General features: G+C 40.7%; 1 protein-coding gene across 1 annotated transcript in view; it reads right to left on the bottom strand.

Annotated features, from left to right (window-relative positions):
• LOC108281689 (1-phosphatidylinositol 4,5-bisphosphate phosphodiesterase epsilon-1) overlaps positions 1 to 16671 on the bottom strand; it is a 143792-nt gene that overhangs the window by 61642 nt on the left and 65479 nt on the right. The window contains exons 6-10 of the mRNA XM_017497371.1: positions 8643 to 8825; positions 6838 to 6955; positions 6101 to 6260; positions 2743 to 2865; positions 2518 to 2654 (exon numbers count right to left, since the gene is read on the bottom strand). Of these exons, the coding sequence (XP_017352860.1) occupies positions 2518 to 2654; positions 2743 to 2865; positions 6101 to 6260; positions 6838 to 6955; positions 8643 to 8825 (721 nt within the window). The remainder of the gene's footprint in view (positions 1 to 2517; positions 2655 to 2742; positions 2866 to 6100; positions 6261 to 6837; positions 6956 to 8642; positions 8826 to 16671) is intronic.

Below are 16671 nucleotides of genomic sequence, written 5' to 3'. Positions count from 1 at the left end.
ACATGGGTGCTCTTAGTCCCTGTGGTGAAAAAAAAAAAAAAAAAGGAAATGAAGACAGAGCTACATTAATGATCTTTTGATATCCCATGCGGCTTTGGCATTACATGGCAACTAAATGTAGATTCAACTGGGAGCATCAGGCCAAATTCAGGCTTTGGTTTTGGGAGTAACTACTTCCACATTTTTATGTTCGTAGAAACTGAAGATGTACCCTTAAAATCACAGTTTTACTGTAATGTACAAGTGTAACTATAAACATTTGTATGCAGATTTCTGTGTGAACATAAATTTTCAACTTGTTTGGGTAAATATCAAGTAGTGCAATTGCTGGTCACATGGATAAAATATGTTTAGCTTAGTAAGAAACTGCCACACTGTCTTCCAAAGTGGTTGTACCATTTTAATTCCCACCTGCAGTGTACCAATTGCTTCATATTCACACCAACTTTTGTATGGCCATTTAAATTTTAGCCACTTTGGAAGACAGTCTGGCAGTTTCTTATGGAGCTAAACATAGGCTTACCATATGATCGAGCAATTGCACTCTTCAGTATTTACCCAAATGATGAAAAAACTTATGCCCACACAGAAACCTGCAAACAAATGTTTATAGCAGCTTTATTTATACTTGCTAAAACTTGGAGGCAACCAAGATATACCTCAGTAGGTGAATGGATAAACAAACTTTAGTACCTCCACAAAATGGAACATTATCCAAGGTAAAAAGAAATGGGCTATCAAGCTGCAAAAAGCCATGAAGGAAGGAAACTTAAATGCATATTGTTAAGTGAAAGACGCCAGTCTGAAAACTCTATGTACTATATGACTCCAACTATATGTTATTCTGGAAAAGGCAAAAACATGGAGATAAAAAGAGCAGTGGTTGCCAGGGATTTGGTGGGAGGAAGTGGGGGGGATGGAAAAGTGGAGCACAGGGAATTTTCAGGGCAGTGAAACTATTCTGTGTGATACTGTAATGGTGGACACGTCATCTCACATTTGTCAAAATCCGTAGAGTGCACAACACAAAGAGTGAATCCTAATGTAAACTGGACTTCCGTTCATCATAATGGATCAATATTAACTCATTTGTATCAAATGTACCTCACTAATGCCAGATATTACTAACAGAAGGAAGTGTGTGGGAGAGTGGAAGACGGTATATGGGAACTCTGTACTTTCCACTCGTTTTCCCATAAACCTAAAATTGCTCCAAAAAGAAAGTCTAGGCCAGGCATGGAGGCTCATACCTAAAATCCCTGCACTTTGGGAAGTTGAGGCAGGAGGATTGCTTGAGGCCAGGATTTTGAGAGCAGCCTGATCAACAGAGCAAGACCCTGTCTCTACAAAAAAATTACATAAACAAAAAGTCTAATAATTTTTGAAAAATGCAACTATTTGACTAATCCAAAGTTCTGCAGATTTTATGACTGAAGTTGAACAATAGTTAATAGTCTTAGCTCAAGGACAACATAAGCTTATAAAAAATTATGAAGCAACTACATAAAAGAGGAAAGTTTTTTTTGTTTTTGCTGTTTGTGTTTATAGTTTCCAGCAAGAACAGAGGAGGAAAATTATAGGCTTAAAATGCATGAGTGGTTAAGAAAAATGCATTGGTGGTGATAGTAATGGTGGTGGTGGTGAGTGGGATAGGAGACTGAGACATTCCGGTTTACACCAAATATCCTGGACAATCATTGCGACAGAAGTAGCCTGAGGAAGACACTGAAGACTCTCCTTGTCAAAGGGCAGGAGACTACTGCCCTGTGATTGAGCACCCATCTGTCTGTAGGTAGTGAAGAGACTGGGAGTTCTTCACTGTGACACATACCACATACCTAGCAGGCATTTGGAAATAGTCAGTGATATGGTTTGGCTGTGTTCCCACTGAAATCTCATCTTGAATTGTAGCTCCCACAATTCCCACGTGTTGTGGGAGGGACCTGGTGGGAAGTAATTGAATCATGGGTGCGGGTCTTTCTCATGCAAAAAATGTTCTCATGACAGTGAATAAGTCTCATGAGATCTGATGGTTTTATAAAGGGGAGCATGCCCTGCACAACCTCTCTTTTCTTGTCTACTACCATGTGAGGCGTGCCTTTCACCTTCTGCCATGATTATGAGGACTCCCCAGCCATATGGAACTGTGGGCCCATTAAACTTCTTTTTCCTTATAAATTACCCAGTCTCGTCTATGTCTTTATCAGCAGCATGAAAATGGACTAACACAACTGGGAAAGGATTTTTGGTTGTCAGAATGACTGGAGAGCTTTATTGGTTAAATATCCTGGAATACATGGGCAGAACCACACAGTGATGAATTTCTTTGCTTAAAATGCCAGTGGCCCCTGCTCCCACGACACCAGATGACACCTTGAAATAATTATCTAAGTGTTTCCCTACATGGCAGTAATAGTACACCATGTGGGACAGGCTCAGAGTTTGCGTGATTGGACCTCTGACCTTAAGTTTTAGACAGAAAGGTCCCAAAGGGAAATCCTAAAAGGTTCAACAAACCTAGGTCAGGCTGAAGATCGCTGGTGTTTTCATCAATTGTGAGGTTGGTGTAGAGTGGGGCTGACTCAGAGCCAGATCGGTTGCAGGGCACTGCATAGACATCAAACAGATCCTTCAGGTCCTTGCGGCTCCGGACACTGAATGAGGAATGAAAGACAACTCACATTGAGGATCTTTATAGAAACGGGGGCCTAAGAAAGAATAAGAAGGAAACATACACTGTACCTGAATGATTTGAACAGCTCAACAAATTCAACAAAACTCATGTTGCTGTCTGAAACCATGAAGCTCTGAAATCCCTTCATGCCGCCTTTGATCCGCCCATGCCAGCTACTACTGCTCCAAGCACTGCAACAAAGACAAGGCCTTCATGGGCACAATGGCAAGCCACCGTTGTGATTCTGTCCCACCAGGCTTTCTCCAATTAGCAATATGAGCCAAAGGGTGAGTGCAAGTTATTTAAGGTTGAAGCTATTTTCTGGTACTCTTTTTACTTCTCCTAATCCATATTGTATCGCAGGAAATAAAATATGTTGTATAAGAAAAAGAAAAGATGTTTCTAGTCTATTTAGTAAGGGCCCAGGGATGATGTTAATATTTCTCTATCAAAATAGTTCTTTGAAATTGCAGAGCAATGGGCAAAATAACTCAGTGTTTCTGAAAATGTCTTTTTATAAAAGAGCCCCAAATTACCACTCTTAATCTGTGGAGAATAATGCATGTTCTTTTCTGTATTCTAAGTTATAGAAACACATAGAAGAAAGTTTTGAGTGTATCTATGTCTTGTCTGATTCCTTTCCTAATCAGTTCTTAGATGAAAACAGAGAAGAGCTTTTAAAGATTAATAGAAAATGTGAGTCAGAAAACGTTAAGAATAGAAAGGGCTGGGTGTGGTGGCTTATGCCTGTGATCTCAGCACTCTGAAGGCTGAGGTGGGAAGATTGCTTGAGCCCAGGAGTGCAAGACCAGCCTGGCCAATATTGTGAGGCACTGTCTCTAATTTTAAAAAATCAAAAAAAAAAATAAAGGAAAAAAGTGAGCTTTGCCTAGGATATTTGCACCTGCCAAGGCTGCATCTATTCAATGTAGAAATATCAGTCAACTCAGTTAGAAATTCAGTCTTACTGTTTCACAACAGTTTTTATTATCTATACTGATTTCCTGACACAATGGTATGAGAGATGTTTTGATTATGGTTTGTAGTCAAATTAGTGAACAGGATCTAGTTTTGTCTTGAATTTTAAAAGGTTTTTTGAAATATTTCAAATATATAAGTATAGAGAACATAATAAAATCTATTTTATATATATTAAATATATAATCTACAAGCAGTATACTTAAGACTATAAATATAAAATATATAGTCTATTAAAGTTACTCTCAACCCTTCTAACAAGGTTCACTCATGGAAAATTAATTTGTGCTGAGATCTGAAGGTCACCTTCAGCAATGGAAGAGTACTATGAATTGATAGCTTTATAGCATTTTCTAGGCATTGTAGGTTGTTGATCCCCAGTGTGGTATAGGAAACATAGGGTAGAGGTTCAGGGAGAAGAAAAAGGTGACCCTGTCATTTGCAGCTAAAGTAAATTTCCTGTCTTGCTTCTTTCTGGTTGCAGGCCCAGCTACCGTCTGTAGGAACCCACTTCCCTTTGACTCTAGGAAACTCTATTTGTCCCCTCTTCCCACTACCAGACCTAGGACTCAGTCTAGATTCCTCCCTTAACAGCATTCAAGCTAGTTTTTCTGCTCCTGCCTTGTGTTTTCTTTCTGTTTTAAAATACTTGAGAGGGTACTGACCCCTGTCCTCCTGGGGTTGGCCTTCTGATCTTGCATGCTAGTTTCTCTTTTAAAATATTTTTCTCCCTTACTCTGTCCTTTCTTTTCCTGCTCATGAATGACTGAAATAAAGAGGAAATGCCATTTAATCCAGGTTCCTTGCTGTTTACCCAGGATATTTCACAGGCTGAAAGTATAATAAACAGGATTCTGATTTTTCTAACTTTTAGTTTTGTTATGAATCTAAATTTACAGGAGAGTTGCAAGAGTGGTACAAAGAATTCCTGTATAACCTTGGCCCATGCTCACCCATTGAATCTGAATGTATTATAGAATACATTCTATAATAGAATCTGAATGTATTATAAGTTCATCGCTCACATTGTGAAATAATTATTTTATTTAAAAGATAATTTGCTGTCGGATTCTTTTTTCCTTTTTTTTTTTTTTTGAAAAAAGCTCTCACTCTCTTGCTTAGGCTGGAGTGCAATGGCAGTGATCATGGCTCACTGCAGCTGGAACCTTCCAGGCTCAAGTGATACTTCCACCTCAGCCTCCTGAGTAGCTGGGACCACAGGTGAGAACCAGCACACCCAGCTAATTGTTTTGTTTTTTTGTAGAGATGGGGTCTCTGTTGCTCAGGCTGGTCTCAAACTCCTGGGCTCAAATGATCCTCCTGCCCTGCCCTTCCAAAGTGCTGGGATTACACATGAGAGCCACCATGCCTAGCCAGTATTCTTATCAGAGAGAGGGAGAGAGGGAGAGAGGGAGAGAGAGAGAGAGAGGGAGAGAGCGAGGGAGACAGAAAGGGAGACAGGCAGGGAGGGAGGGAGGGAGAGGGAGGGAGAGGGAGGGGAAGGAGGGAGGGAGGGAAGGAAAGGGAGAGGGAGGGAGGGAAGGAGAGGGAGAAGGGAGGGAAGGAGGGAGAAAGGGGAGGGGGAAGGGGGGGAGAGGGAGAGACAGAGAGAGAGAGAGAGAGTGTGAGAGTGTGTATGTGTGTGTGATAAACACATTTCTTAAACTTTAACGTGGGATACAGGGAGATGGAGTGGCATTCTGTCCCTTTGGAAGTCTGCCATTTTAATATCTTTTCTTCTTCTGAGAGGGTATTGTTTCAAATATGTAATTTGCATAGACCTTATAAAATAATTATAATACTAGCTTCAGAATTATATTTAAACATATCCAACTTGCTGTGATACTTGAATTCGTTCCTCTAGGCATGTGTAACTTACATATGAGAAAAGTATTAAATATATTTCATCAATTAGCAAAGGGGCCAAATAGTTAACATTAAAACAATCTATTCTCTCTTCTTCATTTAGAGCAATGCTATCCAATATAACTTTCTGCAAGGATAAAAGGAAATGTTTTCTATCTGTACTCTTCAGGACAGTAACCATCAGTTACTTGTGGCTGATGGTTACTGTCCCAAAGAATACAGATAGAGAGCACTGGAAATGTCACTGCTGTGGCTGAAGAATTGAATTTAAAATTTTAATTAATTTAAATTTGAATTTAAATACCCACATCTAGTTAGTGGCTAGTATACTGGATAGCATAGATTTGGAGAATCATGGGTTGGGTTTCGTTACTGCTACTGATCTTTGAAGTAATATGAGAAGGTAGGAGTACAAAATTGGGAAAATTGGGATCATTTAAAATTTGAGGATTTTTCAGTTTTCAATTCAACTATACATCAAAATGTGAGACAGTCTTTCCATAGACAACTGTAAAGATACACCCTTCCACACAACTGGAATCATGGGAAGGGTGCTTCTGTTTTATCATGTTAAGGCCCCACCTGGACGGGCTCTTGTTTGAAGAAGGCAGCACAGGGGAGGACACTGGCCTGATGGGAGATGACGTCGTCCCAGCAGCCAAGTTGGGGGACCCAGTTGTGGTCAAAGAGTGGGCTCTTCTGGAAGGGAGGGAGTTTGGAGGGATAGTGATGGCATTCGCCTCTGTGAGGATGGAAGACAGAAAAGAGAGAATGACTCAGATTATATTCTCCCTCAGAACCAGATACAAACCAGAGAGGCTTCTGGATGTCTGAGCAAATCAACCTATGCAGCTGTTTTCTATACAAGCACCACCAAAATATTTTTATTAATGGGCTAATCTCGTGGGGGTCTCAACTGGCTATAGGTTAGAACCACCTGGGAAGCTTCAAACATAAACAGACATCCAGGTCCAGCCAGAGAATATCTGAATAAGTTATTCTTGGATGTGGCCAGACGAACCAGATATTCTCAAAGGCTCTAATATGTAGCAAAAGTTGAGAATCACTGGTCTAATCCATCAAATTGCACAATGTATATCTAGTATTCCCCAACAGTAATGGCAAGTTAATTAATGAGAATTTTATTCCAAGTAAACCATGCTTGCACAAGCAACTCTTAGATTTCATTGTCTGGTTTGGACAAAGAGTTTTGTTAGAAATGTTTGCAATACTAAAATCACAATTTAAAACCAAATGTATGCTGTTTTCCCATAAAAATTAAAAAAACAAAAATCTCAGATGCAGACATGCCACTTTACCCGATTCTTCTTGTTCATTAACGTCTTGAGGATCAGAACCACTTCGGCTTCGACACTCTTTGTGCATCTTGGCCTTTCGGGTTGCCATCTCGTCGTCAGTTGCCTCTCCACTCTCACCCTGGAAACACAAAGCTCAAGATAGTTCCAAGCCTATATTTCTGTCCCACCACAGCTTTAGTTCAAGTAGGTCTCTATTTTCCGACCTACCCATCTTCGATACTGCCTTTCCCTGGTAAAACCAGTAAAGATCTACTTTAAGGCTGCCTAAGTATTTCTCATGCCATATTATCTCATTTGTTCTTGACTATACAGCAGCACTCCTCAGGGGAGGGAGGCAGACAGGAGGAGGCACACAACCTCTGGAACCTCTGTGTACAGAAAAAACCAATAAGCAGATAAAGTTTGACATGAGCATCAAAGCCTCCATAAGCAAAGAATGGCACTTTTTCTAGATAGATAGTATGGTTTGGATGTGTGTCCCCTCCAAATCTCATGTTGAAATATAATTCCCAATGTTAGAGGTGGGGCCTGGTGGGAGGTGTTTGGATCATGGGGGTGAATCCCTCAAGAACGGCTGAGCACCATTTTCTTGGTGATGAGTGAGTTCTGGCTGAGTTCATACAAGATCTAGTTATTTGAAAGTGTGTTGTCTGGGTATGGTGGCTCATGCCTGTAATCCCAGCACTTTGGGAGTCTGAGGCAGGAGGATTGCTTAAGGCCAGGAGTTCAAGACCAGCCTGGGCAACATAGTGATACCCTGTCTCTACAAAAAATAAAAAAATTAGCCAGGCATGGTGATGCACACCTGTGGTCCCAAATAGTTGGGAGGCTGAGGAAGGAGAATAGCATGAGGCCAGGAATTCAAAGCTGCAGTGAGCCATGATCACACCACTGCATTCCAGCCTGGGTGACAGAGCAAAATCCTGTTTCTAAAAGAAAAAAAGTGTGTGGCACCTCTCCCCTTCTCTCTTGCTCCCACTTTCTCCATGTCATGTGGTGGCTCCTGCTTCACCTTCTGCCGTGACTGTAAGCTTCCTGAGGTTCTCACCAGAAGATGATGCTGGCATCATGCTTCCTGTACACCTGCAGAACTGTGAGCCAATTAAACTTCTTTCCTTTATAAATTACCCAGCCTCAGGTATTTCTTTACAGCAACACAGACTAACAAATAGCCATGAAGTAAATATATTACCACTTCACAGTGATATTTCATATTGTATAATGTAATTCATAATACATAGTGCTAATATACTTTACATTGTGTTCTACACGCAGTATCTGGGGCCGCTGTGATCTCTGTTCTCTTCTGCCCTTCCTTGTCCACAGTGTGCTCATGCTCTAGCCACCCATAACGGCATGTGCTTCCTTGAACAAGCCATTTTTTATGTCTTTATGCTGTTTTCTCTGCTGGGGATACTTTCTCCTATGTTGTTTGGCTGGTAAAATCCTACACATTCTTCAAGACCTGCACGTCAGCTGCTCTGTGAAGCCTTCCACGTCTGCCCCTCAGCTCTCTATTTTCCATCTCTCTGCTCCCACAACACTTTGTGGATGACTCAATGATGTCCCTTTTTAGCTTGCACTGTGTTTGTTTACATGTCTATGTCCTTCTATGGACCTTGTCTTTTCCTTGGTGCTCTTGGCACTAGCCTGGAACCCAGGAGGTGTGTGGTAAGTCCTTGCATCTTCTGTTTTATACTGACTTTGTCCTCAACCCAAACAACCTAAAGAGGTTTATGGTGATGTTCACCATACAACAGTCCTAGAAGATGAGTTTGATGCTTAATAAACAAATAACACTATACCCTCATGAGGATTTTCTTCTTTTTCTTTGTAGTGCTTATGCCCAGTGTGTTGTTTCTCTGCATATTGGGCTTCTCAGCATTCTTTGCTGATGTCCCAGGACTGGGGTTTCGAGTACTCCATCGTCTGCCACCAAACAACTCCACAGCATGAGCCAAAGTTGGGCCTTCATACCGTCCATCCTCCTGTGAAAGAACCACATGGTGAACATGATAGGAAGCACCAAGCAATGGGGAAGTAAATATATTAATGGCTCCCAGAAAATTCCAAGAGGTGGAAGAGCACAGGCGGCCACAGAAGAATAATGATCTGGCCACCCAAGTGGCTCTGTTTATTAACTCACAAGACTGTCAGGAATTTCATCATGTCTCCTGTTGTCCTGGTGACATCTCTGCTGAGTTCCAGTGACATGCTTTAATACATCCACTGGGGAACAAAAACTTCCCATCCCATTTACAAAGGTTAAATTCCAGAACTACCACTGTTGGAAAATTCATTAAGACTTACTTTGCAAATTAAAGCCTTGGAGGTCTTAGAAGGTAAGGCAAGTTATGAATCTAAGTAAAATCAAGTTGTATTTGTCCATTACTACCAGGTAGGTTTTCACCTAGTTTGATGCTTGGGACAGTCTGCCTTGAAATAAGGGGTGTGTGGCATGCATGAACTTCCTTTTGCAGGGCCCTGGGGAGCTCCTAAGATAGTTGAGCTGCCATCCTCTTAAATGGCTGAAATCCAAAGATAGAGAGCCCATGGTACTCATAACACCATGTATATTAGGATGCTGTGAGCAGCAACAACACACTCAAGGGACAGGCAATGGTTCACAGTCGCCACTGTTTCTAAGGCAGCACTGCATATCATCCTGTAAGTAACAGCAGGGATCTATTAATTAAACAATTGTCAATGATTCTCCCCATAAATCAGGAAAATTAGTTAATAAAACCACAAAAAGTTGCATATGAGCTAAAGATGATATTGCTATTTCACACATTGTATAAGAGGGCTCTTTAAAAATTAATTTCCATGTACTGTCTTTACTCTTCAAAAACATTTAAGGCAGGTTGTCCTGTGCAGTTCCAAAGAAATGCTTATAAATAGATTTTGCTTTGTTGCGGATCATATGCAAAGAACCAAGAGGCGTGCGTGTGTGTGTGTGTGTGTGTGTGTGTGTGTGTGTGCGCGCTTGCTCCTTCAGCCTAATTAATGTTCAATAACTATCTGATTTTATGACTTGTGCATTCCCACTTCCTGTATCCTGCTGTGGATCCCAGGATGCTGAATAACTTGGGTACTTGACAAATAAATCTTTTGGTGACCTCTTACAGTGGGACACTGTGACATGACTGTCCATGATCTATTTCTCCCATCTCTAACCATACCCCAATTTTACTTTAACTGTCTCTTCTTCACTGGATGCAGTCTCGATAGGTCAATCAAGCTGAAATATCCTCCTTTGACCAATGATTGATATATGATCCTAATAAGCCATTCAGAATCCCCTTCCTGGAGCAGGGTTCTTGAATGCAGTGATACAGAGAATGAAAATGATTACAGATCAGTTCACCTGCTGAAGAGACTCCCTGCTAACAAGTCACTAGGAGTGATTCCAAATTGGAATAAACATTTCATGAATGAAACCTAATGAATAGGTTTTAACTATCTTTTTGAATAACATACTCTGAATCAGAAAGAAGAGTAAAACTTTTATTTATGGATTTTAACCAACATATCTTTAAAAGCTTAGTAGACTCATTACAGTTTACATGTAAAAGAATTGGCACCATTAACCTCTATTGCTTTGATTTTTCTAATTTCAGAACATCCCAAGATGGGCCAAACTTTACCACTAACAGAAATATGTTTAGGTAAGGAAAAGGAAGGATGCCTTTGTTTAGTCTTTTCTTTAAAGGAAGCTTTCTGGGAAGTAAAATGTAGTTTAAATCTTTCTTTTGTTTTACACAAAATAATATACTTGTTTGGGATGGATGAAGGATATACTTTTTTTTTTTTTTCTTGGAGACAGTCTCCCTCTGTTGCCAGGCTGGAGTGCAGTGGCATGATCTTGGCTCACTGCAACCTTCACCTCCCAGGTTCAAGCAATTCTCCTGCCTCAGCTCCCAAGTATCTGGAATTACAGGTGCATACCACCACACCCAGCTAATTTTTGCATTTTTAGTAGAGATGGGGTTTCACCATGTTGGCCAGGCTGGTCTCGAACCCCTGGCCTCAAGTGATCCACCTGCCTTGGCCTCCCAAAGTGCTTGAATTATAGCCATGAGCCGCTGCACTCGGCCTACCTTCTTTTTTTAATGTGGGAGATGGACTACCAGGAGTGAAGGCACATTTTCAGTTTTAGAAAACTGTTTATGTCAAAGTTGAAGAATAGAAAATAGATTCCTTAAAAAATATCCATGCACTGTTACCTCTTGGCATATCTTTGAATGTGACATTTTGAAGACCATTAAACTAATCTATATCCTTTGAACAAATCTCTTTTTTCCCCTGAAGATAGCCAGAATCTGTTTGTTTGCTTATAACCAAAGATAGTTACCTATTAATCCCATATTTAGCTTTCTTAGCCTCCCAGAGCTCCTTCCAGGATTATGGGTCATCAGTTCTGTCCATGATAACCTTAAGCCAAAGCTCAAGATATTGGTCTTTCCTCCATACCCTACATCAACATCTATGCACAGTTTACTTTCTTGGATTTTCCTGATGGAAGTAGTAACAAGAGTTAACACAAAAGAAGTAATAACATTTTTTATTACTTTAAAAAGGCATCTCTTTAAAAAGGCAGCGGCCTGTCAGGGACTTATTTGTAGTGAAAATAAGGAATTTTTCTGTATTTTCTAGGAAAAATATAGAAAAATCCAAGAAAGTAAACTGTGCAGAGATGTTGACTCACAAGGTGAATGATCTCTGCATTTCCAACTGAGGTACCAGGTTCATCTCATTGGGACTGGTTAGACAGTAGGTACAGCCCAAGGAGGACAAGCCAAAGCAGTGTGGGGTATCACCTCACGTGGGAAGTGCAAGAGACCAGAGAACTCCCTCTCCTAGTCAAGTGAAGCCATTAGGGACTTATCCTGACACTCCAGCACTCTGGATCAGATACTGTGCTTTTCCCACGGTCTTCACAACCTGCAGACCAGGAGATTCCCTTCGGTGCCTACACCACCAATGCCCCAGGTTTCCAGCACAAACCTGGTTGGCCATTTTAGCCACAGCATTTTTTTTCTCTCATACCCCAGTGGTGCCTAGAACAGCAGTGAGACAGAACCGCTCATTTCCCTGAAAAAGGGGGCTGAAGCCAGGGAGCCAAGTGATCTGGCTTGGCAGGTCCTACCCCCATGAAGACCAGAAAGCTAAGATCCACTGGCTTGAAATTCTTGCAGCCAGCACAGCAGTCTGACCTGGACCTGGGAGGTTTGAGCTTGGTTGGGGGAGGGGTGTCTCCCATTGCTGAGGCTTGGGTAGGCGGTTTTAACCTTGCCTGTGTAAGCAAAGTCACTGGGAAGTTTACACAGCAACTGGGTGGAGACCATGGGAGCTCAGCAAGGCCTCTGCCGGAAGACTGTCACTAGATTTCCTTCTTGCTAATCAGGGCATCTCTTTAAAAAGACAGCAGCCTGTCAGGGACTTATAAATAAGTCCAGGATCAGACAGGTTCACAGCCAAATTCTACCAGAGGTACAAAGAGCAGCTGGTACCATTCCTTCTGAAACTATTCCAAACAATGGAAAAAGAGGGACTCCTCCCTAACTCATTTTATGAGACCAACATCATCCTGATACCAAAACCCGGCAGAGACGCAACCAAAAAAGAAAATTTCAGGCCAATATCCGTGCATGATGAACACTGATGCGAAAATCCTCAATAAAATACTGGCAAACTGAATACAACAGCACATCAAAAAGTTTATCTGTCATGATCAAGCTGGCTTCATCTCTGGTTGATGAAGCAAGGCTGGTTCCATATATGCAAGTCTATAAACGTAATCCATCACATAAACAGAACCAAAGACAAAACCCACATGATTATCTCAGTTGATGCAGAGAAGGCCTTCAACAAAATTTAACAGCACTTTATGCTAAAAACTCTCAGTAAACTTGGTATTGATGGAATGTATCTCAAAATAAGAGCTATTTATGACAAACACACAGCCAATATCATACTGAATAGGCAAAACTAGAAGCATTCACTCTGAAAACAGGCACAAGACAAGGATGCCCTCTCTCACCGCTCCTATTCAACGTAGTATTAGAAGTTCTGGCCGGGGCAACCAGGCAAGAAAAAGAAATAAAGCGTATTCAGTTAGGAAAAGTGGAAGTCAAATTGTCTCTATTTGCAGACGACATGATTGTATATCTAGAAGACCCCATCGTCTCAGCCCCAAACCTCCTGAAACTGATAGGCAACTTCAGCAAAGTCTCAGGAAACAAAATCATGTGCAAAAATCACAAGCATTTCTATACACCAATAACAGACAAACAGAGAGCCAAATCATGAGTGAACTCCCACTCACAATTGCTACAAAAATAAAATACCTAGGAATACAACTAACAAGGGATGTGAAGGACCTCTTCCAGGAGAACTACAAACCACTGTTCAAGGAAATAAGAGAGGACACAACAGATAGAAAAACATTCCATGCTCATGGTTAGGAAGAATCAATACTGTGAAAACGGCCATACTGCCCAAAGTAATTTATAGATTCAATGCTATCCCCATCAAACTACCACTGACTTTCTTCACAGAATTGAAAAAAACCACCTTAAATTTCATATGGAACCAAAAAAGAGCCCACATAGCCAAGACAATCCTAAGCAAAAACAAAACAAAACAAACAAACAAACAAAAAGCTGGAGGCATCACACTACCTGATTTCAAACTAGATTACAAGCCTACAGTAATCAAAAGAGCATGATACCGGTACCAAAGCAGAGATACAGACCAATGGAACAGAACAGAGGCCTCAGAAATAACGTCACATATTTACAACCATCTGATCTTTGACAAATCTGACAAAAACAAGCAATGCGGAAAGGATTCCCTATTTAATAAATGAGGATGAGAAAACTGGCTAGCTAAATGCAGAAAGCTGAAACTGGATCCCTTCCTTACACCTTTACAAAAATTAACTCCAGATGGATTAAAGATTTAAACATAAGACCTAACATCATAAAAACCCTAGAAGAAAACTTAGGCAATACCATTCAGGACACAGAGATGGGCAAGGACTTCATGACTAAAACACCAAATGCAATGGCAACGAAAGCCAAAGAAGACAAATGGGATCTAATTAAAGAGCTTCTGTACAGCAAAAGAAGCTATCAGAGTGAACCAGCACCAAAGAGAATGGGAAAAACTTTTTGCAATCTACTCGTCTGACAAAGAGCTAATATCCAGAATCTACAAAGAACTTAAATTTACAAGAAAAAAAACAACCCCACCAAAAAGTGGGTGAAGGATATGAACAGACACTTCTCAAAAGAAGACATTTATGCAGCTAACAAACATGAAAAAAAGCTCATCATCACTGGTCATTAGAGAAATGCAAATCAACACCACATTGAGATACCATCTCATGCCAGTTAGAATGGCGATCATTAAAAAATCAGGAGACAACAGATGCTGGAGAGGATGTGGAGAAATAGGAATGCTTTTACACTATTGGTGGGAGTACAAATTAGTTCAACCATTATGGAAGACAGAGTGGTGATTCCTCAAAGATCTAGAAATAGAAATACCATTTGATCCAGCGATCCCAAAACTGGGTATATATCCAAAGGATTATAAATCATTCTATTATAAAGACACATGCATGCATGTTCACAATAGCAAAGACATGTAACCAACCCAAATGTCCATCATGAACGATAGATTGGATAAAGAAAATGTGGCACATATACACCATGGAATACTATGCAGCCATAAAAAGTGATGAGTTCACATCCTTTGCAGGGACATGGATAAAGCTTGTGTCAGTTTGCCAAGTATGAAACCATCGTTCTCAGCAAACTGTCACAAGAACTGAAAACCAAAGACTGCATGTTCTGACTCATAAGCGGGTGTTGAACAGTGAGAACACAGGCACAGGGAGGGGAACCTCACACACCAGGGCCTGTCAGGGGGTAGGGGGACAGAGGAGGGGTAGCATTAGGAGAGATATGTAATGTAGATGATGGGGTGATGGATGCAGCAAACCACCATGGCACGTATATACCTATGTCTAACAAACATGCATTTGCACATGTACCCCAAAACTTAAAGTATAATAAAAAAAAAGAAAGTAACTTCACTTACATTTACTACATAAAAAATTCTAATGTCAGACAGATTATTTTCTATATAAGCACTTCCCAAACTAGTGATTTAAAAATGCTGTTATAGAGCTGTTAATAGAAGTTTGGAAAAACCCAAACAGTTTTTCACAAATTTCTTTAGCTTATAGATAAATTTAAATGTATGTTTTTTTAAACTTTAGGGCATCTGAGAAAATTTAATTTTCTAACAGGTATTATAAATCACCAAGAGAGCATTTAACATTAACAAAAGATTTGACCTTTTGTTCTCTGAGTACTAAGCATCTTTTTGGTAATCCCCGAGCCAATTTGGGAACTGGGTTATATGATGAGAAAAGGATCAGTCCATTGGTCTTTCCCACTTTTTTCTCTTGAAAGAAATCCTGAGTGTCTGTTTCTAAGGCACATTGCCTGACTTCATAAATGGCTCATGTAGAGAGAGCAATGTCAAGAAAGAACGTCACCTATATTTCAGAAGTGGTTGAGGAATATGAGCTGTTTTGCCTTTACACTGCAATATCTTGGTTCTGTGCAGCAATGGCAAGGGAGGGTGGAGCTGTGTTTGCAGCTGGGCAGTACTGAGTCTTCTCCAGGTCCCTTCGGTCTCTGTTCCAGCGGCAACTCTTACCTCTTCATCTGCTGTTCATGGTCTCAGCTGGTGCCTCCTTCAATAAAAGCTGAAGAGTGCTAGGGTAAATGGGAAACCAAGCACCTCTTATGTATTAATTCAGTTACCTATGCTAAGCTTGAGAAGGAGACACGTGGAACAACTAAACCACACAGACTTTGTGAGGGGGATTGTAATTGAGCTCAAACACTGTCGTATGCCCATGTGTGGATTTTCCTCATTCTAGAAGGCTGAGAAATAATCATAATTAAAAATTGACATTCACAGTAGCTCCTGAAGACCTTTTTTTTTTTTTTTTCCTAGCTGAGTCCACTGAAAACTGCCTGTGGAGTACAAAGGAAGCAGGTCTTTCCCTCCCTTCCTCCCTCCCTCCTTTCTTCCTTCGAGACAGAGTCTCTCTGTCACCTAGGCTACAGTACAGTGGCACGATCTTGGCTCACTGCAACCTCCACCTCCTAGGCTCAAGCAATTCTCCTGCCTTAGCCTCCTGAGTACTTGGGAGTACAGGAGCCCGCCTAACTTTTTTGCATTTTTAGTAGAGGTGGGGGTTTGCCATGTTGGCCAGGCTGGTCTCTAACTCCTGACCTCAGGTGATCCACCCACCTCAGCCTCCCAAAGTGCTGGATTACAGGTGTGAGCCAGCGCAAGGTATTTTGTTTTCCATTTTAGAAAAGTTAAAACTGTCTTTGTGCTGTGTGACATTAGGATAATTGTGTACACAGGCCTATCTGCTTATTATTAATCAATTAATCAGGTTAGTAGTCACTCAGGATATAGTCTTTACTCATAATCATGTCATGGGTGTGGGGAAAGAACAAAGAAGGGGCATTACATGTGCCTTGTCTAACTTCCCAGGGTGACAAATGTTTTTAATTGTCAGAAACACATTAGAACTGTGAAAAGTACATGAAATCAGCCATTTGAGTAGTTCAAGTAGTAGTTCTATTTGTGCTGTGACAATAGTACAAAAGATATTTCTTTTTGCCATGAAGATAGAAAAGCATAGCAAAGAAGAACTGAATACTTTGATACAACTCATTTGGCAATGACACTTCAAGTGTCACCTGGTTGCAGAATTTAAGACTCAATTTGCAAGCA

This window comes from Cebus imitator, unplaced genomic scaffold, assembly GCF_001604975.1.
Source record: "Cebus imitator isolate Cc_AM_T3 unplaced genomic scaffold, Cebus_imitator-1.0 Scaffold230, whole genome shotgun sequence".
NCBI lineage: Eukaryota > Metazoa > Chordata > Mammalia > Primates > Cebidae > Cebus > Cebus imitator.
Note: the sequence above shows the minus strand (reverse complement) of the source record. Positions and strands in the feature narration are given on the sequence as shown.